This window comes from Oncorhynchus gorbuscha, linkage group LG19 (assembly GCF_021184085.1).
Source record: "Oncorhynchus gorbuscha isolate QuinsamMale2020 ecotype Even-year linkage group LG19, OgorEven_v1.0, whole genome shotgun sequence".
NCBI classification, from domain to species: Eukaryota; Metazoa; Chordata; class Actinopteri; order Salmoniformes; family Salmonidae; genus Oncorhynchus; species Oncorhynchus gorbuscha.
In genome coordinates this window covers 72547921-72573815 of record NC_060191.1, presented here as the reverse complement: position 1 = coordinate 72573815, position 25895 = coordinate 72547921, and the positions used below count along the sequence as shown (strand labels likewise).

Below are 25895 nucleotides of genomic sequence, written 5' to 3'. Positions count from 1 at the left end.
GTGTGTGTGTGTGTGTGTGTGTGTGCGTCTCTAATATGGTCATACATTGGGCAGGAGGTTAGGAAGTGCAGCTCAGTTTCCACCTCATTTTGTGGGCAGTGAGCACATAGCCTGTCTTCTCTTGAGAGCCATGTATGTCTACGGCGGCCTTTCTCAATAGCAAGGCTATGCTCACTGAGTCTGTACATAGTCAAATATTTCCTTAATTTTGGGTCAGTCACAGTGGTCAGGTATTCTGTCACCGTGTATTCTCTTTTTAGGGCCAAATAGCATTCTAGTTTGCTCTGTTTTTTTGTTAAGTAATTATCTTTTGTTTTCTCATGATTTGGTTGGGTCTAATTGTGCTGCTGTCCTGGGGCTCTGTAGGGTGTGTTTGTGAACAGAGCCCCAGGACCAGCTCTCTCTCTCACTCAATTCAATTCAAGGGCTTTATCACTCTCACTCACACACACACACACACACATACTGATCAAAGTCCCCTGGTATCAGAGTGTATAGCCTTCCCTCCTCACCTCATTAAGACTCTCAGGGTAATGACCCACAGTAGAAAACAGCTGAGCCTTTTACATTCCTGTCTGTAATGGAATAATGTTTCTCCCGCAAACACTGACTATACAAGGAGAGGGACAAGGAGAGGGACAAGGAGAGGGACAAGGAGAGGGACAAGGAGAGGGACAAGGAGAGGGACAAGGAGAGGGACAAGGAGAGGGACAAGGAGAGGGACAAGGAGAAGGACAGGGAGAAGGACAGGGAGAAGGAGAGGGAGAGGGAGAGGGACAGGGAGAGGGACAGGGAGAGGGACAGGGAGAGGGACAGGGAGAGGGACAGGGAGAGGGACAGGGAGAGGGAGAGGGAGAGGGAGAGGGACAGGGAGAAGGAGAGGGACAGGGAGAAGGAGAGGGACAGGGAGAAGGAGAGGGACAGGGAGAAGGAGAGGGAGAGGGAGAAGGACAGGGAGAGGGAGAAGGAGAGGGACAGGGAGAGGGACAGGGAGCAGGACAAGGAGAAGGATAGGGAGAAGGACAGGGAGAGGGACAGGGAAGGGACAGGGACAGCGAGAGGGACAAGGGAGAGTGACAGGAACAAGGAGAGGGAGAGAGACAAAGGAGATTGACAGGGACAGGGGGAGGGAGAGGGACAAGGGAGAGGGACAGGGAAGGGACAGGGACAGAGAGAGGGACAGGAACAAGGAGAGGGACAGGAGCAAGGAGAGGGTCAGGGAGAGGGACAGGAACAAGGAGAGGGTCAGGGAGAGGGACAGGGAGAGGGAGAGGGACAGGGAGAGGGACAGGGAGAAGGACAGGGAGAGGGACAAGGGAGAAGGAGAGGGAGAGGGACAGGGAGAGGGACAGGGAGAGGGACAGGGAGAAGGACAGGGAGAGGGAGAAGGACAGGGAGAGGGAGAAGGACAGGGAGAGGGAGAAGGACAGGGAAAAGGACAGGGGGAAGGACAGGGAGAGAAGGAGGGAGAAGGACAGGGAGAAGGACAAGGACAGGGAGCAGGACAAGGAGAAGGACAGGGAGAGGGACAGGGAGAAGGACAGGAACAAGGAGAGGGACAGGGAGAAGGACAAGGAGAGGGACAGGGAAAGGACAGGAACAAGGAGAGGGAGAGAGACAAAGGAGATTGACAGGGACAGGGGGAGGGAGAGGGACAAGGGAGAGGGACAGGGAAGGGACAGGGACAGAGAGAGGGACAGGAACAAGGAGAGGGACAGGAATAAGGAGAGGGTCAGGGAGAGGGACAGGGACAGGAACAAGGAGAGGGTCAGGGAGAGGGACAGGAACAAGGAGAGGGACAAGGGAGAGGGACAGGAACAAGGAGAGGGACAAGGAGAGGGACAGGAACAAGGAGAGGGACAGGGAGAAGGACAGGGAGAGGGACAGGGGGAGGGACTGGGACAAGGGGGAGGGGGAGGGACTGGGAGAGGGACAGGGACAAGGGGGAGGGAGAGGGACAAGGGGGAGGGGGAGGGAGAGGGACAAGGGGGATACCTAGTCAGTTGTACAACTGAAATGTGTCTTACGCATATAGCGCAATCCCTCTGAATCAGAGAGGTGTGGGGGGGGGGGGGGCTGCCTTCATCAACATCCACCTCTTTGGCACCAGGGGACCAGTGTGTTCACTGCTCAGGGGCAGAATGACAGATTTTACCTTGTCAGCTCGGGGATTCGATCCAGCAGCCTTTCGGTTACTGGCCCAATGCTCAAATCACTTTGCAATGTCATAGCAGTCTATTTAGATTATTTTGGGCAGTAGTTTTACATCACCCACAACCATTCTCTCATTTGGGTTAGTTCTGGTTGTCTGTTTTTGGTTAGATAGTTTTCTCAATTTCTTTCTTTAGGTTTTTGGGCTTTTCATCGTTTCTAATTGCTGTAATTTTCTTAGGTTTTCTTTTTGAATTTGATATGTTAGCTGGTATGTCAAATATACCGTTTCTACTGCTAAGTTCACACCTTCACTATTGCAGGGAAACATTTTGTCCAGGAAGTTGTCTAGTGGGCTGACTGTGAAGACTCTGAGAGACTCTGGGTTGAGGTCAGTGGGCTGACTGTGAGGACTCTGAGAGACTCTGGGTTGAGGTCAGTGGGCTGACTGTGAGGACTCTGAGAGACTCTGGGTTTAGGTCAGTGGGCTGCCTGTGAACACTCTGAGAGACTCTGGGTTGAGGTCAGTGGGCTGACTGTGAGGACTCTGAGAGACTCTGGGTTGAGGTCAGTGGACTGACTGTGAACACTCTGAGAGACTCTGGGTTGAGGTCAGTGGGCTGAGTGTGAACACTCTGAGAGACTCTGGGTTGAGGTCAGTGGGCTGACTGTGAACTCTGGGTTGAGGTCTGGGCTGAGAGACTCTGAGAGACTCTGGGTTGAGGTCAGTGGGCTGACTGTGAACACTCTGAGACACTCTGGGTTGAGGTCAGTGGGCTGACTGTGAACACTCTGAGAGACTCTGGGTTGAGGTCAGTGGGCTGACTGTGAACACTCTGAGAGACTCTGGGTTGAGGTCAGTGGGCTGACTGTGAGGACTCTGAGAGACTCTGGGTTGAGGTCAGTGGGCTGACTGTGAACACTCTGAGAGACTCTGGGTTGAGGTCAGTGATAAAGTAATCTACAGTACTACTGCCAAGAAATGAGTTATAGGTGTACGTGCTGTAGGAGTCCCCTTGAAGCCTACCGTCTCCCCCCCTCTCTCTCTCCCCCCCATCTGTCTCTGGTTCTTCTCCTGGCTGTAGACCTATAGTCGTGTCTCACTCACACACAGACGCCTGCCAATTACTGGTCTTTATTTAAAGGGCGTGTTCAGTTTACTTCCTTTGTCAGCACACGTTAGCCCACACACACACACACACACACACACACACACACACACACACACACACACACACACACACACACACACACACACACACTACAAGGCCAGATCTCCCTCATTCCTCTATCTGTTTAGGTAAACCTCTCTTTTGAATCACATTCTCTACAGCTCTTACCTCTGTAGACACCTAGCATAAACATAACATTAACTTCAACTACTAGTCAAAGGCCTCTTAGCTAAACGAATCTGCATCCAATTATTAGACTGGTCGATTGTCTGGTCGATAGGCTGTTGGTCGCCTGAGTTTTTATGGTTGTTGAGCAGTAGCAAATATACACTACAAACATACACTACAAATATACTCTACATGACCAAAAGTATTTGGTCCATGGGGCGACGCACAATTGGCCTAGCGTCGTCCGGGTTAGGGAGGGTTTGGCCGGTAGGGATGTCCTTGTCTCATCGCCCACCAGCGACTCCTGTGGCGGGCCGGGTGCACGGTGTTTCCTCCGACACATTGGTGCGGCTGGCTTCCGGGTTGGATGCGCGCTGTGTTAAGAAGCTGTGCGGCTTGGTTGGGTTGTGTTTCGGAGGACGCATGGCTTTCGACCTTCGTCTCTCCCGTACAGGGGCGATGAATAAAAAATTAGGGAGAAAAGGGGGTAAAATTTAACAACAAAAAATACAAATAAAATATTAATGACTGAAGGAGTCACTCGCCCCAACAAGATAACTTGAGAAAGTACAATATTAATAATGGCTGAAGGAGTCACTCGCCCCAACAAGATAACTTGAGAAAGTACAATAATATAATAATATAATAATAATAACTTGAGAAAGCACATGTCTGTCAATGCAATGCCGGCCGACCAGGGAACAGTGAGTTAACTGCCTGTTCAGGGGAACAGTGGGTTAACTGCCTGTTCAGGGGAACAGTGGGTTAACTGCCTGTTCAGGGGAACAGTGGGTTAACTGCCTGTTCAGGGGAACAGTGAGTTAACTGCCTGTTCAGGGGAACAGTGGGTTAACTGGCTTGTTCAGGGGAACAGTGGGTTAAACTGCCTTATTCAGGGGGACAGTGGGTTAACTGCCTTATTCAGGGGAACAGTGGGTTAACTGCCTTGTTCAGGGGAACAGTGGGTTAAACTGCCTGTTCAGGGGAACAGTGGGTAAACTGCCTGTTCAGGGGAACAGTGGGTTAACTGCCTGTTCAGGGGAACAGTGGGTTAACTGCCTCTTCAGGGGAACAGTGGGTTAACTGCCTTGTTCAGGGGAACAGTGGGTTAAACTGCCTGTTCAGGGGAACAGTGGGTAAACTGCCTGTTCAGGGGAACAGTGGGTTAACTGCCTGTTTAGGGGAACAGTGGGTTAAACTGCCTTGTTCAGGGGTTGAACGACACATTTTTACCTCAATTAATTCACCTTTTGTTTACGACAGATTTGTACCTTGTCAGCTCGGGGGTTTGAACTCGCAACCTTCCGGTTACTGGCCCAGCGCTCTAACCACTAGGCTACCTGCTCTAACCACTAGGCTACCTGCTCTAACCACTAGGCTACCTGCTCTAACCACTAGGCTACCTGCCGCCCCTCTAACCACTAGGCTACCTGCTGGTTACTGGCCCAGCGCTCTAACCACTAGGCTACCTGCTGGTTACTGGCCCAGCGCTCTAACCACTAGGCTACCTGCTCTAACCACTAGGCTACCTGCTGGTTACTGGCCCAGCGCTCTAACCACTAGGCTACCTGCTCTAACCACTAGGCTACCTGCTCTAACCACTAGGCTACCTGCTGGTTACTGGCCCAGCGCTCTAACCACTAGGCTACCTGCTCTAACCACTAAGCTACCTGCTGGTTACTGGCCCAGCGCTCTAACCACTAGGCTACCTGCTCTAACCACTAGGCTACCTGCCGCCCCTCTAACCACTAGGCTACCTGCTGGTTACTGGCCAAGCGCTCTAACTACTAGGCTACCTGCTCTAACCACTAGGCTACCTGCTCTAACCACTAGGCTACCTGCTCTAACCACTAGGCTACCTGCTAGTTACTGGCCCAGCGCTCTAACCACTAGGCTACCTGCTCTAACCACTAGGCTACCTGCTCTAACCACTAGGCTACCTGCTCTAACCACTAGGCTACCTGCTCTAACCACTAGGCTACCTGCCGCCCCTCTAACCACTAGGCTACCTGCTGGTTACTGGCCCAGCGCTCTAACCACTAGGCTACCTGATCTAACCACTAGGCTACCTGCTCTAACCACTAGGCTACCTGCTCTAACCACTAGGCTACCTGCTCTAACCACTAGGCTACCTGCCGCCCCTCTAACCACTAGGCTACCTGCTGGTTACTGGCCCAGCGCTCTAACTACTAGGCTTCCTGCTCTAACCACTAGGCTACCTGCTCTAACCACTAGGCTACCTGCTGGTTACTGGCCCAGCGCTCTAACCACTAGGCTACCTGCTCTAACCACTAGGCTACCTGCTCTAACACTAGGCTACCTGCTGGTTACTGGCCCAGCGCTCTAACCACTAGGCTACCTGCTCTAACCACTAGGCTACCTGCTCTAACCACTAGGCTACCTGCTGGTTACTGGCCCAGCGCTCTAACCACTAGGCTACCTGCTCTAACCACTAGGCTACCTGCTCTAACCACTAGGCTACCTGCTGGTTACTGGCCCAGCGCTCTAACCACTAGGCTACCTGCTCTAACCACTAGGCTACCTGCTGGTTACTGGCCCAGCGCTCTAACCACTAGGCTACCTGCTCTAACCACTAGGCTACCTGCTCAGCTACCTGCTCTAACCACTAGGCTACCTGCTCTAACCACTAGGCTACCTGCCGCCCCTCTAACCACTAGGCTACCTGCTGATTACTGGCCCAGCGCTCTAACTACTAGGCTACCTGCTCTAACCACTAGGCTACCTGCTCTAACCACTAGGCTACCTGCTCTAACCACTAGGCTACCTGCTGGTTACTGGCCCAGCGCTCTAACCACTAGGCTACCTGCTCTAACCACTAGGCTACCTGCTCTAACCACTAGGCTACCTGCTCTAACCACTAGGCTACCTGCTCTAACCACTAGGCTACCTGCTGGTTACTGGCCCAGCACTCTAACCACTAGGCTACCTGCTCTAACCACTAGGCTACCTGCTCTAACCACTAGGCTACCTGCTCTAACCACTAGGCTACCTGGTCTAACCACTAGGCTACCTGCTGGTTACTGGCCCAGCACTCTAACCACTAGGCTACCTGCTCTAACCACTAGGCTACCTGCCCTAACCACTAGGCTACATGCCTCTAACCACTAGGCTACCTGCTCTAACCACTAGGCTACCTCCTCTAACCACTAGGCTACCTGCTCTAACCACTAGGCTACCTGCTGGTTACTGACCCAGCGCTCTAACCACTAGGCTACCTGCTCTAACCACTAGGCTACCTGCTCTAACCACTAGGCTACCTGCTCTAACCACTAGGCTACCTGCCTCTAACCACTAGGCTACCTGCCTCTAACCACTAGGCTACCTGCCTCTAACCACTAGGCTACCTGCTCTAACCACTAGGCTACCTGCTCTAACCACTAGGCTACCTGCCGCCCCTCTAACCACTAGGCTACCTGCTGGTTACCGGCCCAGCGCTCTAACCACTAGGCTACCTGCTCTAACCACTAGGCTACCTGCTCTAACCACTAGGCTACCTGCTGGTTACTGGCCCAGCACTCTAACCACTAGGCTACCTGCTCTAACCACTAGGCTACCTGCTCTAACCACTAGGCTACCTGCTCTAACCACTAGGATACCTGCTCTAACCACTAGGCTACCTGCTCTAACCACTAGGCTACCTGCTCTAACCACTAGGCTACCTGCTGGTTACTGGCCCAGCGCTCTAACCACTAGGCTACCTGCTCTAACCACTAGGCTACCTGCTGGTTACTGGCCCAGCGCTCTAACCACTTGGCTACTTGCCACCCCTCTAACCACTAGGCTACCTGCTACCCCTCTAACCACTAGGCTACCTGCCACCCCTCTAACCACTAGGCTACCTGCTGGTTACTGGCCCAACGCTCTAACCACTACGCCAGGGAGAGAGAGGTGAGCGTGCTGGAGGTACCTGTACCAGACAGGGGAGACAGACCAGGGAGAGAGGGGTGAGTGTGCTGGAGGTATCTGTACCAGACAGGGGAGACAGACCAGGGAGAGAGGGGTGAGTGTGCTGGAGGTATCTGTACCAGACAGGGGAGACAGACCAGGGAGAGAGGGGTGAGTGCTGGAGGTATCTGTACCAGACAGGGGAGACAGACCAGGGAGAGAGGGGTGAGTGCTGGAGGTATCTGTACCAGACAGGGGAGACAGACCAGGAAGAGAGGGGTGAGTGTGCTGGAGGTATCTGTACCAGACAGGGGAGACAGACCAGGGAGAGAGGGGTGAGTGCTGGAGGTATCTGTACCAGACAGGGGAGACAGACCAGGGAGAGAGGGGTGAGTGCTGGAGGTATCTGTACCAGACAGGGGAGACAGATCAGGGAGAGAGGGGTGAGTGCTGGAGGTATCTGTACCAGACAGGGGAGACAGACCAGGGAGAGAGGGGTGAGTGCTGGAGGTATCTGTACCAGACAGGGGAGACAGACCAGGGCAGACGGTGAACAGTGCAGTATCTGCTTGGGAGAAGCTTTTTTGGAGAGGCAGATTCCTTGTAGAAAATCCCACCTAGATCACCAGTCTCTGTCCCCTGTTTTTCTCCCCCCATGTGCAAAAGGAGGTCAGCTAGATATATCACTTCAGTTTCGGTGAATGGTACTTTACAACGTCCTAACAAAGTGGTCCTGTGGCTGTTGTATTTGGGAGATGGCGAGGAAACCTTCAAAGGCCTGTGCATTTGGGTGTGGGGGGGGGAGGCTGTGAAACTCTCCTGCAGTTGTTGGGCTCAAGGGCTTTGACACCTCTCACTTCACACCTCCGAGCTCATTGAAGTTGCAGACAGACCTGTTCTGTCCTTAACTTAGCATTCAGTCCTTACAAAGTAAAATATATCATTGTCATTTATTTTTTCTTCTTGGATTACAAGTACTATGTCTGTCTGTCTGTCTGTCTGTCTGTCTGTCTGTCTGTCTGTCTGTCTGTCTGTCTGTCTGTCTGTCTGTCTGTCTGTCTGTCTGTCTGTCTGTCTGTCTGTCTGTCTGTCTGTCTGTCTGTCTGTCTGTCTGTCTGTCTGTCTGTCTGTCTGTCTGTCTGTCTGTCTGTCTGTCTGTCTGCCTGCCTGCCTGCCTGCCTGCCTGCCTGCCTGCCTGCCTGCCTGCCTGCCTGCCTGCCTGCCTGCCTGCCTGCCTGCCTGCCTGCCTGCCTGCCTGCCTGCCTGCCTGCCTGCCTGCCTGCCTGCCTGCCTGCCTGCCTGCCTGCCTGCCTGCCTGCCTGCCTGCCTGCCTGCCTGCCTGCCTGCCTGCCTGCCTGCCTGCCTGCCTGCCTGCCTGCCTGCCTGCCTGCCTGCCTGCCTGCCTGCCTGCCTGCCTGCCTGCCTGCCTGCCTGCCTGCCTGCCTGCCTGCCTGCCTGCCTGCCTGCCTGCCTGCCTGCCCTGCCTGCCTGCCTGCCTGCCTGCCTGCCTGCCTGCCTGCCTGCCTGCCTGCCTGCCTGCCTGCCTGCCTGCCTGCCTGCCTGCCTGCCTGCCTGCCTGCCTGCCTGCCTGCCTGCCTGCCTGCCTGCCTGCCTGCCTGCCTGCCTGCCTGCCTGCCTGCCTGCCTGCCTGCCTGCCTGCCTGCCTGCCTGCCTGCCTGCCTGCCTGTGTTTTGGAGCCGTTTACCACTTACTGTAGTAGCCTAGTGTATGATCTGGGTTAGAGATCCCCCTCGGCGACCAGCCCATTGTGACAGTGGTTGCTACACGTTGTGAGACTGGTTGCCTAGCAGAGTAACCCATTGTTGAATTGACATGTTCCCACGATTCACACTGACCCTCCCCCTCTTCATCCCTCTCTCTTCACGTTTTATCGAGGCCTGTAATCTCGTCTTTCACTGTGTGTTATTGTAGGACAGAACAGAGGCTGAAAAACACTATTGTAAGAGAGAGAGAGAGAGAGAGAGAGAGAGAGAGAGAGAGAGAGAGAGAGAGAGAGAGAGAGAGAGACACAGAGAGAGGTGCTTGTCTCTCTACCAGTGTCTGTTGGGGTGGTCAGTCAGCAAGGTTGGCTATCACAGTGACATCATATGGTCATCAGTGACATCATATGGTCATCAGTGACATCATATGGTCATCAGTGACATCATATGGGATGAAATAAGAAGGACAGCTGGAGCAGTGTAGTTGTGTGCAGACTGACTCTGTGTTGAGTCTGTTTCTGCACTATGAGACTGGCACACAGCTGTTGCTCTCTCACTCTGTCATTGTTTGTTATATGCTTTTCACTGCAGGCTACAGATACTCTGTCTGTCTCTGTCTCCTAGTTCCCTGGCCAGCCCTGGTCTGGGCTAGAGGTAGTTCCCTAGCCAGCCCTGGTCTGGGCTAGAGGTAGTTCCCTGGCCAGCGCTGGTCTGGGCTAGAGGTAGTTCCCTGGCCAGCCCTGGTCGGGGCTAGAGGTAGTTCCCTGGCCAGCCCTGGTCTGGGCTAGAGGTAGTTCCCTGGCCAGCCCTGGTCTGGGTTAGAGGTAGTTCCCTGGCCAGCCCTGGTCTGGGCTAGAGGTAGGTCCCTGGCCAGCCCTGGTCTGGGTTAGAGGTAGTTCGCTGGCCAGCGCTGGTCTGGGCTAGAGGTAGTTCCCTGGCCAGCCCTGGTCTGGGCTAGAGGTAGGTCCCTGGCCAGCGCTGGTCTTGTCTAGAGGTAGTACCCTGGCCAGCCCTGGTCTGGGCTAGAGGTAGTTCCCTGGCCAGCCCTGGTCTGGGCTAGAGGTAGGTCCCTGGCCAGCGCTGGTCTGGGCTAGAGGTAGGTCCCTGGCCAGCGCTGGTCTGGACTAGAGGTAGGTCCCTGGCCAGCGCTGGTCTGGACTAGAGGTAGGTCCCTGGCCAGCGCTGGTCTGGGCTAGAGGTAGGTCCCTGGTCTGGGCTAGAGGTAGGTCCCTGGCCAGCCCTGGTTTGGGCTAGAGGTAGGTCCCTGGTCTGGGCTAGAGGTAGTTCCCTGGCCAGCCCTGGTCCGGACTAGAGGTAGTTCCCTGGCCAGCCCTGGTCCGGACTAGAGGTAGTTCCCTGGCCAGCCCTGGTCTGGACTAGAGGTAGTTCCCTGGCCAGCCCTGGTCGGGGCTAGAGGTAGTTCCCTGGCCAGCCCTGGTCGGGGCTAGAGGTAGTTCCCTGGCCAGCCCTGGTCGGGGCTAGAGGTAGTTCCCTGGCCAGCCCTGGTCGGGGCTAGAGGTAGTTCCCTGGCCAGCCCTGGTCTGGGCTAGAGGTAGTTCCCTGGCCAGCCCTGGTCTGGGCTAGAGGTAGTTCCCTGGCCAGCCCTGGTCTGGGCTAGAGGTAGTTCCCTGGCCAGCCCTGGTCTGGGCTAGAGGCAGTTCCCTGGCCAGCCCTGGTCTGGACTAGAGGCAGTTCCCTGGCCAGCCCTGGTCTGGGCTAGAGGTAGGTCCCTAGCCAGCCCTGGTCTGGGCTAGAGGTAGGTCCCTGGCCAGCCCTGGTCTGGGCTAGAGGTAGTTCCCTGACCAGCCCTGGTCTGGGCTAGAGGTAGGTCCCTGGCCAGCCCTGGTCTGGACTAGAGGTAGTTCCCTGGCCAGCCCTGGTCGGGGCTAGAGGTAGTTCCCTGGCCAGCCCTGGTCTGGGCTAGAGGTAGTTCCCTGGCCAGCCCTGGTCTGGGCTAGAGGTAGTTCCCTGGCCAGCCCTGGTCGGGGCTAGAGGTAGGTCCCTGGCCAGCCCTGGTCTGGGCTAGAGGCAGTTCCCTGGCCTGGTCTGGGCTAGAGGTAGGTCCCTGGCCAGCCCTGGTCGGGGCTAGAGGTAGTTCCCTGGCCTGGTCTGGGCTAGAGGTAGTTCCCTGGCCAGCCCTGGACTAGAGGTAGAGCAGTGTGTTGTCTGAATGTTAGGAGTTTTTAATTATCAGGTCAGTCCTCTCCAGTCTATCTACTGAACTCAGGTCAGTCCTCTCCAGTCTCTACGGAACTCAGGTCAGTCCTCTCCAGTCTCTACTGAACTCAGGTCAGTCCTCTCCAGTTTCTACTGAACTCAGGTCAGTCCTCTCCAGTCTCTACTGAACTCAGGTCAGTCCTCTCCAGTCTATCTACTGAACTCAGGTCAGTCCTCTCCAGTCTCTACTGAACTCAGGTCAGACCTCTCCAGTCTCTACTGAACTCAGGTCAGTCCTCTCCAGTCTATCTACTGAACTCAGGTCAGTCCTCTCCAGTCTATCTACTGAACTCAGGTCAGTCCTCTCCAGTCTCTACTGAACTCAGGTCAGTCCTCTCCAGTCTCTACTGAACTCAGGTCAGTCCTCTCCAGTCTCTACTGAACTCAGGTCAGTCCTCTCCAGTCTCTACTGAACTCAGGTCAGTCCTCTCCAGTCTCTACTGAACTCAGGTCAGTCCTCTCCAGTCTCTACTGAACTCAGGTCAGTCCTACTCTCAGTCAGTCTCTCCAGTCTCTACTGAACTCAGGTCAGTCCTCTCCAGTCTCTACTGAACTCAGGTCAGTCCTCTCCAGTCTCTACTGAACTCAGGTCAGTCCTCTCCAGTCTCTACTGAACTCAGGTCAGTCCTCTCCAGTCTCTACTGAACTCAGGTCAGTCCTCTCCAGTCTCTACTGAACTCAGGTCAGTCCTCTCCAGTCTCTACTGAACTCAGGTCAGTCCTCTCCAGTCTCTACTGAACTCAGGTCAGTCCTCTCCAGTCTATCTACTGAACTCAGGTCAGTCCTCTCCAGTCTCTACTGAACTCAGGTCAGTCCTCTCCAGTCTACTGAACTCAGGTCAGTCCTCTCCAGTCTCTACTGAACTCAGGTCAGTCCTCTCCAGTCTCTACTGAACTCAGGTCAGTCCTCTCCAGTCTCTACTGAACTCAGGTCAGTCCTCTCCAGTCTCTACTGAACTCAGGTCAGTCCTCTCCAGTCTCTACTGAACTCAGGTCAGTCCTCTCCAGTCTCTACTGAACTCAGGTCAGTCCTCTCCAGTCTCTACTGAACTCAGGTCAGTCCTCTCCAGTCTATCTACTGAACTCAGGTCAGTCCTCTCCAGTCTATCTACTGAACTCAGGTCAGTCCTCTCCAGTCTCTACTAACTCAGGTCAGTCCTCTCCAACTGAACTCAGGTCAGTCCTCTCCAGTCAGTCCTCAGTCCTCTCCAGTCTCTACTGAACTCAGGTCAGTCCTCTCCAGTCTCTACTGAACTCAGGTCAGTCCTCTCCAGTCTCTACTGAACTCAGGTCAGTCCTCTCCAGTCTCTACTGAACTCAGGTCAGTCCTCTCCAGTCTATCTACTGAACTCAGGTCAGTCCTCTCCAGTCTCTACTGAACTCAGGTCAGTCCTCTCCAGTCTATCTGAACTCAACTCAGGAACTCAGTCAGTCCTCTCCAGTCTATCTACTGAACTCAGGTCAGTCCTCTCCAGTCTCTACTGAACTCAGGTCAGTCCTCTCCAGTCTCTACTGAACTCAGGTCAGTCCTCTCCAGTCTCTACTGAACTCAGGTCAGTCCTCTCCAGTCTCTACTGAACTCAGGTCAGTCCTCTCCAGTCTATCTACTGAACTCAGGTCAGTCCTCTCCAGTCTCTACTGAACTCAGGTCAGTCCTCTCCAGTCTATCTACTGAACTCAGGTCAGTCCTCTCCAGTCTCTACTGAACTCAGGTCAGTCCTCTCCAGTCTATCTACTGAACTCAGGTCAGTCCTCTCCAGTCTATCTACTGAACTCAGGTCAGTCCTCTCCAGTCTCTACTGAACTCAGGTCAGTCCTCTCCAGTCTATCTACTGAACTCAGGTCAGTCCTCTCCAGTCTCTACTGAACTCAGGTCAGTCCTCTCCAGTCTATCTACTGAACTCAGGTCAGTCCTCTCCAGTCTATCTACTGAACTCAGGTCAGTCCTCTCCAGTCTCTACTGAACTCAGGTCAGTCCTCTCCAGTCTCTACTGAACTCAGGTCAGTCCTCTCCAGTCTCTACTGAACTCAGGTCAGTCCTCTCCAGTCTCTACTGAACTCAGGTCAGTCCTCTCCAGTCTCTACTGAACTCAGGTCAGTCCTCTCCAGTCTCTACTGAACTACAGTCCTCTCCAGTCTATCTACTGAACTCAGGTCAGTCCTCTCCAGTCTATCTACTGAACTCTCAGGTCAGTCCTCTCCAGTCTATCTACTGAACTCAGGTCAGTCCTCTCCAGTCTCTACTGAACTCAGGTCAGTCCTCTCCAGTCTATCTACTGAACTCAGGTCAGTCCTCTCCAGTCTCTACTGAACTCAGGTCAGTCCTCTCCAGTCTATCTACTGAACTCAGGTCAGTCCTCTCCAGTCTCTACTGAACTCAGGTCAGTCCTCTCCAGTCTCTACTGAACTCAGGTCAGTCCTCTCCAGTCTATCTACTGAACTCAGGTCAGTCCTCTCCAGTCTCTACTGAACTCAGTCTCTACTGAACTCAGGTCAGTCCTCTCCAGTCTCTACTGAACTCAGGTCAGTCCTCTCCAGTCTCTACTGAACTCAGGTCAGTCCTCTCCAGTCTCTACTGAACTCAGGTCAGTCCTCTCCAGTCTATCTACTGAACTCAGGTCAGTCCTCTCCAGTCTATCTACTGAACTCAGGTCAGTCCTCTCCAGTCTCTACTGAACTCAGGTCAGTCCTCTCCAGTCTCTACTGAACTCAGGTCAGTCCTCTCCAGTCTCTAGGTCAGTCCCTCTCCAGTCTCTACTGAACTCAGGTCAGTCCTCTCCAGTCTCTACTGAACTCAGGTCAGTCCTCTCCAGTCTCTACTGAACTCAGGTCAGTCCTCTCCAGTCTCTACTGAACTCAGGTCAGTCCTCTCCAGTCTATCTACTGAACTCAGGTCAGTCCTCTCCAGTCTCTACTGAACTCAGGTCAGTCCTCTCCAGTCTCTACTGAACTCAGGTCAGTCCTCTCCAGTCTCTACTGAACTCAGGTCAGTCCTCTCCAGTCTCTACTGAACTCAGGTCAGTCCTCTCCAGTCTCTACTGAACTCAGGTCAGTCCTCTCCAGTCTATCTACTGAACTCAGGTCAGTCCTCTCCAGTCTATCTACTGAACTCAGGTCAGTCCTCTCCAGTCTCTACTGAACTCAGGTCAGTCCTCTCCAGTCTATCTACTGAACTCAGGTCAGTCCTCTCCAGTCTCTACTGAACTCAGGTCAGTCCTCTCCAGTCTCTACTGAACTCAGGTCAGTCCTCTCCAGTCTCTACTGAACTCAGGTCAGTCCTCTCCAGTCCTCTCCAGGTCAGTCCTCTCCAGTCTATCTACTGAACTCAGGTCAGTCCTCTCCAGTCTATCTACTGAACTCAGGTCAGTCCTCTCCAGTCTCTACTGAACTCAGGTCAGTCCTCTCCAGTCTCTACTGAACTCAGGTCAGTCCTCTCCAGTCTATCTACTGAACTCAGGTCAGTCTCAATACATTCATAACAACTGCTTTCCACATGGAACCTTTTCTACATTTAGTTTCTGTCTCAATGTGAAACATCTCACAATAGTAGTAATTCTCGTCTCGTGGTGTTTTCATATAGTGATGACACGTTTAGACATGTAACCTTGAACAGTCTGATATTGTATTAACTCCTAGTGTGAATGAGAGGTGAAGAGGTTTGAAAGAAGTAAGGAATCTCCTGCTACACACACACACACACACACACACACACACACACACACACACACACACACACACACACACACACACACACACACACACACACACACACACACACACACACACACACACACAGACAGAGAGAGCTTTATGGTTGTTTTAACCAGAGACCGGTCAGTATGTGCCTTCCATTCCACACATAACCATTAAATCGCGGTGCACACATGATGCCTGTTTGCGGCTGTGTGTTCCAACAGGAATGTGTGTGTATTGGCTCCTTTATGAATGAGGGTGTGTATTGTGTGTGTAATGTGTGTGTATTGGCTCCTTTACTAATATATGAATGAGGGTGTGTATTTTGATAGTCCTGATACCTCAGCTGGCATGTTTTATCTTGGGAACCGTGTGTGTGTGTCCGTCTGTCCGTCCGTCCAACTGCCAAGGCCAGCAATGAACAGATGTCATTCCCACATCTCCGTTAGACTCAGACAGCCGCACAAACATTCAGTCACGCTGAGAAACGTGTGTATTTTCCCCCAGCAGTGTGATATATGACCTGTGTTACTCAGTTACTCAGTCCTGGCTGTCCACGGTGGGGGGTGAGACAGGTCCTGGCTGTCCACGGTGGGGGGTGAGACAGGTCCTGGCTGTCCACGGTGGGGGGTGAGACAGGTCCTGGCTGTCCACGGTGGGGGGTGAGACAGGTCCTGGCTGTCCACTGTGGGGGGTGAGACAGGTCCTGGCTGTCCACGGTGGGGGGTGAGACAGGTCCTGGCTGTCCACGGTGCCGGTGAGACAGGTCCTGGCTGGCTGTCCACGGTGCCGGTGAGACAGGTCCTGGCTGGCTGTCCATGGTGGAGGGTGAGACAGGTCCTGGCTGTCCACTGTGGGGGGTGAGACAGGTCCTGGCTGTCCACGGTGGGGGGTGAGACAGGTCCTGGCTGTCCACGGTGGGGGGTGAGACAGGTCCTGGCTGTCCACGGTGGGGGGTGAGACACGTCCTGGCTGTCCACGGTGCCGGTGAGACAGGTCCTGGCTGGCTGTCCACGGTGCCGATGAGACAGGTCCTGGCTGGCTGTCCACGGTGGAGGGTGAGACAGGTCCTCGCTGTCCACGGTGGGGGGTGAGACAGGTCCTGGCTGGCTTTGCACGGTGGGGGTGAGGCAGGTCCTGGCTGGCTGTCCACGGTGGGGGGTGAGACAGGTCCTGGCTGGCTGTCCACGGTGGGGGGTGAGACAGGTCCTGGCTGGCTGTCCACGATGGGGGTGAGATAGGTCCTGGCTGTCCACGGTGGGGGTGAGACACGTCCTGGCTGTCCACGGTGCCGGTGAGACAGGTCCTGGCTGGCTGTCCACGGTGCCGATGAGACAGGTCCTGGCTGGCTGTCCACGGTGGAGGGTGAGACAGGTCCTCGCTGTCCACGGTGGGGGTGAGACAGGTCCTGGCTGGCTTTGCACGGTGGGGGTGAGGCAGGTCCTGGCTGGCTGTCCACGGTGGGGGGTGAGACAGGTCCTGGCTGGCTGTCCACGGTGGGGGGTGAGACAGGTCCTGGCTGGCTGTCCACGATGGGGGGGTGAGATAGGTCCTGGCTGTCCACGGTGGGGGTGAGACAGGTCCTGGCTGGCTGTCCACGGTGGGGGTGAGACAGGTCCTGGCTGTCCACGGTGGGGGTGAGACAGACTGCCACCCCCTCTATCCCCTCTCCCTCTCGCTATGTTTTCATTCTCTTTCCACCCAGGCTTTCTTTTTCTCTCTCTATCCATTAATCTAGTTCAGTCCTCTATAATTCACTACCTGTTTGTTTACTTCTCTCCTTTTCTCTGACCACCCCCCCTCTCTTTCTCTAAACCTTCCTCTCTCCTTTTCTCTGACCTCCCCCTCTCTCTTTCTCTAAATCTTCCTCTCTCCTTTTCTCTGACCACCCCCCTCTTTTCTCTAAATCTTCCTCTCTCCTTTTCTCTGACCACCCCATCTCTCTTTCTCTAAACCTTCCTCTCTCCTTTTCTCTGACCACCCCCTCTCTCTTTCTCTAAACCTTCCTCTCTCCTTTTCTCTGACCACCCCATCTCTCTTTCTCTAAACCTTCCTCTCCTTTTCTCTGACCTCCCCCTCTCTCTTTCTCTAAACCTTCCTCTCTCCTTTTCTCTGACCACCCTCTCTCTTTCTCTAAACCTTCCTCTCTCCTTTTCTCTGACCACTCCCTCTCTCTTTCTCTAAACCTTCCTCTCTCATTTTCTCTGACCTCCCCCTCTCTCTTTCTCTAAATCTTGCTCTCTCCTTTTCTCTGACCACTCCCTCTCTCTTTCTCTAAACCTTCCTCTCTCATTTTCTCTGACCTCCCCCTCTCTCTTTCTCTAAATCTTCCTCTCTCCTTTTCTCTGACCACCCCATCTCTCTTTCTCTAAACCTTCCTCTCTCCTTTTCTCTGACCTCCCCCTCTCTCTTTCTCTAAATCTTCCTCTCTCCTTTGGTGTGGGCAGGTGAGGTGGCAGGTAGAGTTACCTGGTGAAACCTGACCTGTGCCCCTTCTTCCATTCACCAGAGATGCTCTGTTCCTTTCCCGTGAATTAGCCTCTGTCCCTGTTCAACTGAATCAAAACACCTCTGTTCTCTCTCTCAGGGATGAGCACTGGGGGGGGGATGAGAGCTCACAGGATGACAGAACATGCACATTTCTCCCTGTATGGACTTATACAGCTGTAGTCTAGTGTGTGTTGTGACTGACTGACTGACTGTTGGTCGGGCCTCTTATTTTAAGTCGATTGAATCAGAAACAAAAGACCTAAGCAGGGGGAGATGGGGAGAGGAGGGGAGAGGAGAGGGGAGAGGAGGGGAGGGGAGAGGAGAGGAGAGGGGAGAGGAGAGGAGGGGAGGGGAGGGGAGAGGAGGAGGAGGAGGGGAGAGGAGGAGGAGACAGGAGAGGAGGAGGAGGAGAGGGGAGAGGAGGAGGAGGAGACAGGAGAGGGGAGAGGAGGAGACGGGAGAGGGGAGAGGAGGAGGAGGAGAGGGGAGAGGAGGAGGAGGAGACAGGAGAGGGGAGAGGAGGAGACGGGAGAGGGGAGAGGAGGAGGAGGAGAGGGGGAGAGGAGGAGACAGGAGGAGGAGAGGGGGAGGAGGAGACAGGAGAGGAGGAGGAGGAGGAGGAGAGGGGAGAGGAGGAGGAGACAGGAGGAGGAGAGGGGAGGGGAGGAGGAGAGGGGAGAGGAGGAGAGGAGGAGAGGGAGAGGAGGAGGAGACGGGAGAGGGGAGAGGAGGGGGAGAGGTGGAGGAGGAGACAGGAGGAGGAGAGGGGGAGGAGGAGACAGGAGAGGAGGAGAGGAGGAGGAGGAGGGGAGAGGAGGAGGAGACAGGAGGAGGAGAGGGGAGAGGAGGAGGAGAGGGGAGAGGAGGAGGAGAGGGGAGAGGAGGAGGAGAGGGGAGAGGAGGAGGAGGAGAGGGGAGAGGAGGAGGAGACGGGAGAGGGGAGAGGAGGGGGAGAGGTGGAGGAGGAGACAGGAGGAGGAGAGGGGGGGAGGAGGAGACAGGAGAGGAGGAGAGGAGGAGGAGAGGGGAGAGGAGGAGGAGACAGGAGGAGGAGAGGGGAGAGGAGGAGGAGAGGGGAGAGGAGGAGGAGACTGGAGAGGAGGAGGAGACTGGAGGAGGAGAGGAGAGGGAGGAGGAGAGGAGAGGGGAGGAGGGGAGGGGAGGAGGAGAGGGGAGAGGAGGAGGAGAGAGGAGAGGGGAGGAGAGGGGGAGGAGGAGACGGGAGAGGGGAGGAGGAGAGGGGAGAGGAGGGGAGAGGGGAGGAGGAGGAGACGGGAGAGGAGGAGGAGACGGGAGAGGAGGAGGAGACGGGGAGGAGGGAGGAGAGGGGAGAGGAGGGGGAGAGGGGGAGAGGGGGGGAGAGGAGGAGGAGGAGACGGGAGAGGAGGAGGAGACGGGAGAGGAGGAGGAGACGGGAGAGGAGGAGGAGACGGGAGAGGAGGAGGAGAGGGGAGAGGGAGGGGGAGAGGGGAGAGGAGGGGGAGAGGAGGAGTAGACGGAAGAGGAGGAGTAGACGGGAGAGGGGAGAGGAGGAGGAGACGAGGGGGAGAAGGGAGAGGAGGAGACAGGAGAGGGGAGAGGAGGAGACGGGCGGGGGAGAGAGGAGAGGAGGAGACGGGCGGGGGGAAGGGGATAGGAGAGGAGGGAGAAAAAGGTCAGCTCCTTAATCAGTGTATTACTCTGTTGTAATGTGATTTTGTGATGCTGTGAGGTTGTTGTCGTGTGTGATGCTGTAAGGTTGTTGTCTGTGATGATGTGAGGTTGTTGTGTGTGATGCTGTAAGGTTGTTGTCTGTGATGATGTGAGGTTGTTGTGTGTGATGCTGTGAGGTTGTTGTGTGTGATGCTGTAAGGTTGTTGTCTGTGATGATGTGAGGTTGTTGTCGTGTGTGATGCTGTAAGGTTGTTGTCTGTGATGATGTGAGGTTGTTGTGTGTGATGCTGTGAGGTTGTTGTGTGTGATGCTGTAAGGTTGTTGTCTGTGATGATGTGAGGTTGTTGTGTGTGATGCTGTGAGGTTGTTGTCGTGTGTGATGCTGTGAGGTTGTTGTCTGTGATGATGTGAGGTTGTTGTGTGTGATGCTGTAAGGTTGTTGTCTGTGATGATGTGAGGTTGTTGTGTGTGATGCTGTGAGGTTGTTGTGTGTGATGCTGTAAGGTTGTTGTCTGTGATGATGTGAGGTTGTTGTCGTGTGTGATGCTGTAAGGTTGTTGTCTGTGATGATGTGAGGTTGTTGTGTGTGATGCTGTAAGGTTGTTGTCTGTGATGATGTGAGGTTGTTGTGTGTGATGCTGTGAGGTTGTTGTGTGTGATGCTGTAAGGTTGTTGTCTGTGATGATGTGAGGTTGTTGTCGTGTGTGATGCTGTAAGGTTGTTGTCTGTGATGATGTGAGGTTGTTGTGTGTGATGCTGTGAGGTTGTTGTGTGTGATGCTGTAAGGTTGTTGTCTGTGATGATGTGAGGTTGTTGTGTGTGATGCTGTGAGGTTGTTGTCGTGTGTGATGCTGTGAGGTTGTTGTCTGTGATGCTGTGAGGTTGTTGTCTGTGATGATGTGAGGTTGTTGTGTGTGATGCTGTGAGGTTGTTGTGAGTTGAAACAGGCCCCTGGGTTGACAATATCAGCTTTGGTGTTAAAAGGAAAGTTAAACTGAAATTAAATTGTGTTTTTTTTCTGGCCACACGGAACATGACAAATGACTCACTAGAAGTTAGACAGAATGTATTGAAAAGTGTTGATGATGTGTGTCTGTTCAACAGGAATGAGCGAGCTCGCTGGATCACTGCTCTGGGCCAGAGCAGCAACGACGAGAAGAACCAAGACCGGACCAGTGAGTTCACCACACACACACACACACACCTACATTCAGACAGTACTATCGAACTTGGGGCAGCAGGTAGCCTAGTGGTTGGAGCGTTGGACTAGTAACCAAAAGGTTGGTAGATCGAATCCCTGAGCTGACAAGGTACAAATACGTCGTCCTGCCCTCTGAACAAGGCAGTTAACCCACTGTTCCCCTGAACAAGGCAGTTAACCCACTGTTCCCCTGAACAAGGCAGTTTAACCCACTGTTCCCCTGAACAAGGCAGTTTAACCTACTGTTCCCCTGAACAAGGCAGTTTAACCCACTGTTCCCCTGAACAAGGCAGTTAACCCACTGTTCCCCTGAACAAGGCAGTTTAACCCACTGTTCCCCTGAACAAGGCAGTTTAACCCACTGTTCCCCTGAACAAGGCAGTTTAACCCACTGTTCCCCTGAACAAGGCAGTTTAACCCACTGTTCCCCTGAACAAGGCAGTTAACCCACTGTTCCCCTGAACAAGGCAGTTTAACCCACTGGTCCCCTGAACAGGCAGTTTAACCCACTGTTCCCCTGAACAAGGCAGTTTAAGCCACTGTCCCCCTGAACAAGGCAGTTTAACCCACTGTTCCCCTGAACAAGGCAGTTTAAGCCACTGTTCCCCAGTAGGCTGTCACTGAAAATAAAAATGTGTTCTTAGCTTACTTGCCGAGTTTAAATAAAGGTTAACTAAAAACAAAAACTTGGCTTGTCAGTGGAACTCACAATGTAGTCCCACAACACCACCTAGTGGTGACGCAGTGGAACTGTCTCCCTGTCTGAGGGAGACGACAAGGGGATTGAAAACCAAGCTGTAGGTCTGGAGTACTGCTGCTTTTCTGTCTAAATCAGTCCTTAAAGGGATACTGTGGGATGTTTTTATGTCTCTGCGTCCAGTATGAAGGAAGATAAGAGGTAGTTTTGCAAGTCAATGCTAACCATTATTAACATAATGACTGGAAGTCTACAGGAGCAATAGCATGCTAGCTGTTCCCATAGACCTCAAGTCATTTTGCTAACGGTAGTTAGTAATTGCCAAAAATCCGGAACTATCCCTTTAATTAGTGAGGAAGACTGAAACTTAGCAGTGAACTGGTTTTTGGGTCCAGATTGTAATTTGCCTGCAGTAAAGCATTAAGAGGTATAACCTGTTTAACTGCTTGAATGGTTCATCAGTTCTTGTGCATTTGGGAGTAAACACATTAGTCATTTTCAAGGCTTTTCTGTTGAACTTAATAAACAAAACAAAAATCACTGCTACGGATCAAATACACTTATTATGACTTCTACAACTTGTTTGTTACTTAATAAAAAGCCAGGACTGAAGGTTAAACTGTGTTGTCCAGGATTAGAGTTTAAACTCTGTGTTATGTTTGTGTTGTCCCAGAGTTAAAATGTAAACTCTGTTATTTTTGTATTGTCCCAGAGTTAAAATATAAACTCTGTTATTTTTGTATTGTCCCAGAATTAGAGTTTAACTCTGTGTTGTGTTGGTGTTGTCCCAGAGTTTAACTGTGTTGGGTTTGTATTGTCCCAGAGGTTAACTGTGTTGTGTTTGTATTGTCCCAGAGTTTAACTGTGTTGTGTTTGTATTGTCCCAGAGTTTAACTCTGTGTTGTGTTTGTATTGTCCCAGAGTTTAACTGTGTTGTGTTTGTATTGTCCCAGAGGTTAACTGTGTTGTGTTTGTATTGTCCCAGAGGTTAACTGTGTTGTGTTTGTGTTGTACCAGGGTTAGAGTTTAAACTCTGTGTTGTGTTTGTATTGTCCCAGAGTTTAACTGTGTTGTTTTTTTATTGTCCCAGAGGTTAACTGTGTTGTGTTTGTGTTGTACCAGGGTTAGAGTTTAAACTCTGTGTTGTGTTTGTATTGTCCCAGAGTTTAACTCCGTGTTGTGTTTGTATTGTCCCAGAGTTTAACTCTGTGTTGTGTTTGTATTGTCCCAGAGTTTAACTCTGTGTTGTGTTTGTGTTGTCCCAGAGTTTAACTCTGTGTTGTGTTTGTGTTGTCCCAGAGTTTAACTCTGTGTTGTGTTTGTGTTGTCCCAGAGTTTAACTGTGTTGTGTTTGTGTTGTACCAGGGTTAGAGTTTAAACTCTGTGTTGTGTTTGTATTGTCCCAGAGTTTAACTCTGTGTTGTGTTTGTGTTGTCCCAGATGCCATGCAGGTGGTGGTGACGAGGACATACACAGCCAAGCAGCCTGATGAGCTGTCACTGCAGGTGGCTGACGTGGTCCTGGTGTCACAGACTGTGGAGGATGGTACGTTACACTGGGAGTTTTTCCTAGCCACGTGCTTCAACACCTGCATTGCTTGCTGTTTGGGGTTTTAGGCTGGGTTTCTGTACAGCACTTTGAGACATCAGCTGATGTAGGAAGGGCTTTATGAATACATTTTATTTGATGACTGTTACTCTCATCTCTCTCTGTCTGCCTCTCTCTGCGTCTCTCTCTCTGCGTCTCTCTCTGTCTGCGTCTCTCTGCCTGCATCTCTCTCTGCCTGTCTCTCTCTGTCTGCGTCTCTCTCTCTCTCTCTCTGCCTGTCTCTCTCTGTCTGCGTCTCTCTCTCTCTCTGCCTGCATCTCTCTCTGCCTGTCTCTCTCTGTCTGCGTCTCTCTCTCTCTGTCTGCGTCTCTCTGCCTGCCTGTCTCTCTCTCCCCCTGCCTGCCTCTCTCCCCCTGCCTGCCTCTCTCTCTCTCTCTCTCTCCCCCTGCCTGCCTCTCTCTCTCTCTCTCCCCCTGCCTGCCTCTGTCTCTCCCCCTGCCTGCCTCTCTCTCTCTCCCCCTGCCTGCCTCTCTCTCTCTCTCCCCCTGCCTGCCTCTCTCCCCCTGCCTGCCTCTCTCCCCCTGCCTGCCTCTCTCTCTCTCTCCCTGCCTGCCTCTCTCTCTCTCCCCCTGCCTGCCTCTCTCCCCCTGCCTGCCTCTCTCTCTCTCTCCCCCTGCCTGCCTCTCTCTCTCTCCCCCTGCCTGCCTCTGTCTCTCCCCCTGCCTCTCACTCTCTGCCTGCCTCTGTCTCTCCCCCTGCCTGCCTCTCTCTTTCTGCCTGCCTCTCTCTCTCCCCCTGCCTGCCTCTCTCTCTCTCCTGCCTCCTCTCTCTGCCTGCCTCTCTCTTTCTGCCTGCCTCCCTCTCCCCCTGCCTGCCTCTCTCTTTCTCCCCTGCCTCTCTCTCTCCCCTGCCTGCCTCTCTCTCTCTCCCCCTGCCTGCCTCTGTCTCTCCCCCTGCCTCTCACTCTCTGCCTGCCTCTGTCTCTCCCCCTGCCTGCCTCTCTCTTTCTGCCTGCCTCTCTCTCTCTGCCTGCCTCTCTCTCTCTGCCTGCCTCTCTCTCTGCCTGCCTCTCTCTTTCTGCCTGCCTCTCTCTCTCCCCCTGCCTGCCTCTCTCTTTCTGCCTGCCTCTCTCTCTCCCCCTGCCTGCCTCTCTCTCTCTGCCTGCCTCTCTCTCTCCCCCTGCCTGCCTCTCTCTTTCTGCCTGCCTCTCTCTCTCCCCCTGCCTGCCTCTCTCTTTCTGCCTGCCTCTCTCTCTCTCTGCCTGCCTCTCTCTCTCTGCCTGCCTCTCTCTCTCCCCCTGCCTGCCTCTCTCTTTCTGCCTGCCTCTCTCTCTCTCCGTCGTCCCTCTTTCCACCTCCTCTTATTGGTCTCTCACTTGTTTTTTTTTCTCCTTGTTTCTGTTCTCCCTGGAAAGTCATTGAAAGAGATGTGTCTGTGTCGTGTTGATGCGCACACACAGTCACACACTCAAGGTCAAAGGTAATTTACCTTTGTGTCTCCATGGCAACCATCTCTTTCATGTAAAAGGGCTTTTTGTAGAACAGACAGAATAGTGCATCAAACGGACGCCATTTAAGAGCTAGCTTAGTGCTCACTTCCTGCTTTGAACAGGAAGTAATTTCCTTCAGGCCTGTGGCCCTGCAGCCCTGTGAAGTGATTTCCTTCAGGCCTGTGGCCCTGCAGCCCTGTGAAGTGATTTTCTGAAGGGTAAATAAAGGAATATAGAGTGCTGTGTGTCTCTCTTTCAGGCTGGTATGAGGGCGAGCGACTCCGTGATGGCGAGAGGGGTTGGTTCCTGTCAGAATGTGCTGAACCAATCACGTGCCAGGCCACAATTGAGCGCAACGTGCAGAGGATGGACCGCCTCCAGGGGCTGGAAACCAATGTGTGATCCGGAACTGCAGGCTCCACCCACTAATTACACAACCCTCTTCTCAGACAGACCAATGAGTGATCCGGAACTGCAGGCTCCACCCACTAATTACACAAAGCCTCTTCTCAGACAGACCAATGAGTGAACCGTATGCCAACGACGGCATTTGACCAATGTTGAGCGGACCATCACTGAATACACCAATGAGCTGCCCTCAAGCACTTATCAACCAATGAGAGAGCTGACTGACACTAAAATGCACCAATATAATCTCTCCGTGGGTCAACAGACAAAATGTATGTGTGAGCCTTGCCTGCTGCTGTGTATCTGTTAGAATGTGGTTTATGATTGTTGCCCCATGCAGTGTAACGTTCTCCGCCTTCTGCCGTAACGAAATTTGACCCTGTGACCTGTCGACAACACTCTGATTCCTCCCCCTGATGGGAGACTGGCCAACCACTGTCCGTGTAACTGTTGCCCCGATGGACATCCCCCTTGAACACACACAGAGGACGTGCTGGGGTCAAAGTTCAAAACTGCCGCGTACAGAGTGGACACCGAATGTAGGACGGCGCATTCAAAATGATGTGGACACAGATTCGTTTGATCAACTGTTTCCTTCTGAAAGACTCCCCAGGAGTTTCCATGAATGAAACTTACCCTCTCTACTACATAGTAACTAACAATTTATATGAGCCAAACAACTATGTTGATGATCTGTATATATATTTGTTTTAATTGTCATTCTTTTTAAAATTCCTGTTTGTCCTGGTGTGATGAGACTGATGAATTGGCTGAGTGAATAGAGCCAACATGGCTCACTGTCCAGTTCAGTTTCACCTCTGCTCTGTGGTCAGGCTATAGTGTGTGATGAGACTGATGAATTGGCTGAGTGAATGGAGCCAACATGGCTCACTGTCCAGTTCAGTTTCACCTCTGCTCTGTGGTCAGGCTATAGTGTGTGATGAGACTGATGAATTGGCTGAGTGAATGGAGCCAACATGGCTCACCGTCCAGTTCAGTTTCACCTCTGCTCTGTGGTCAGGCTATAGTGTGTGATGAGACTGATGAATTGGCTGAGTGAATGGAGCCAACATGGCTCACCGTCCAGTTCAGTTTCACCTCTGCTCTGTGGTCAGGCTATAGTGTGTGATGAGACTGATGAATTGGCTGAGTGAATGGAGCCAACATGGCTCACCGTCCAGTTCAGTTTCACCTCTGCTCTGTGGTCAGGCTATAGTGTGTGATGAGACTGATGGGGAAGAGGCTCATTGTAAAGATACACAAATGGCTCTGTACTTCCAACGTATCTGTGTGTGTGCAACTGGGAGGCCATTTGTAATGTAACTGAATGTGACAAATGTTCCAAAATGGCCATAACACGTCCCTGTGTGGTTAGTAGGAGG

The 25895-nt window shown here is 53.1% G+C and overlaps 1 protein-coding gene across 3 annotated transcripts in view; it reads left to right on the top strand.

Annotated features, from left to right (window-relative positions):
- The window catches only part of LOC124005218 (rho guanine nucleotide exchange factor 26-like), a 103436-nt gene extending 78174 nt beyond the window's left edge, over nt 1-25262 (top strand). For all 3 annotated transcript variants that reach the window (XM_046314255.1, XM_046314256.1, XM_046314254.1), the window contains exons 13-15: nt 20275-20345; nt 22509-22613; nt 24365-25262. In XM_046314255.1, the coding sequence (XP_046170211.1) occupies nt 20275-20345; nt 22509-22613; nt 24365-24507 (319 nt within the window). In that variant the 3' untranslated portion in view covers nt 24508-25262. The remainder of the gene's footprint in view (nt 1-20274; nt 20346-22508; nt 22614-24364) is intronic.
- The last annotated feature ends 633 nt before the right edge of the window (nt 25263-25895 follow it).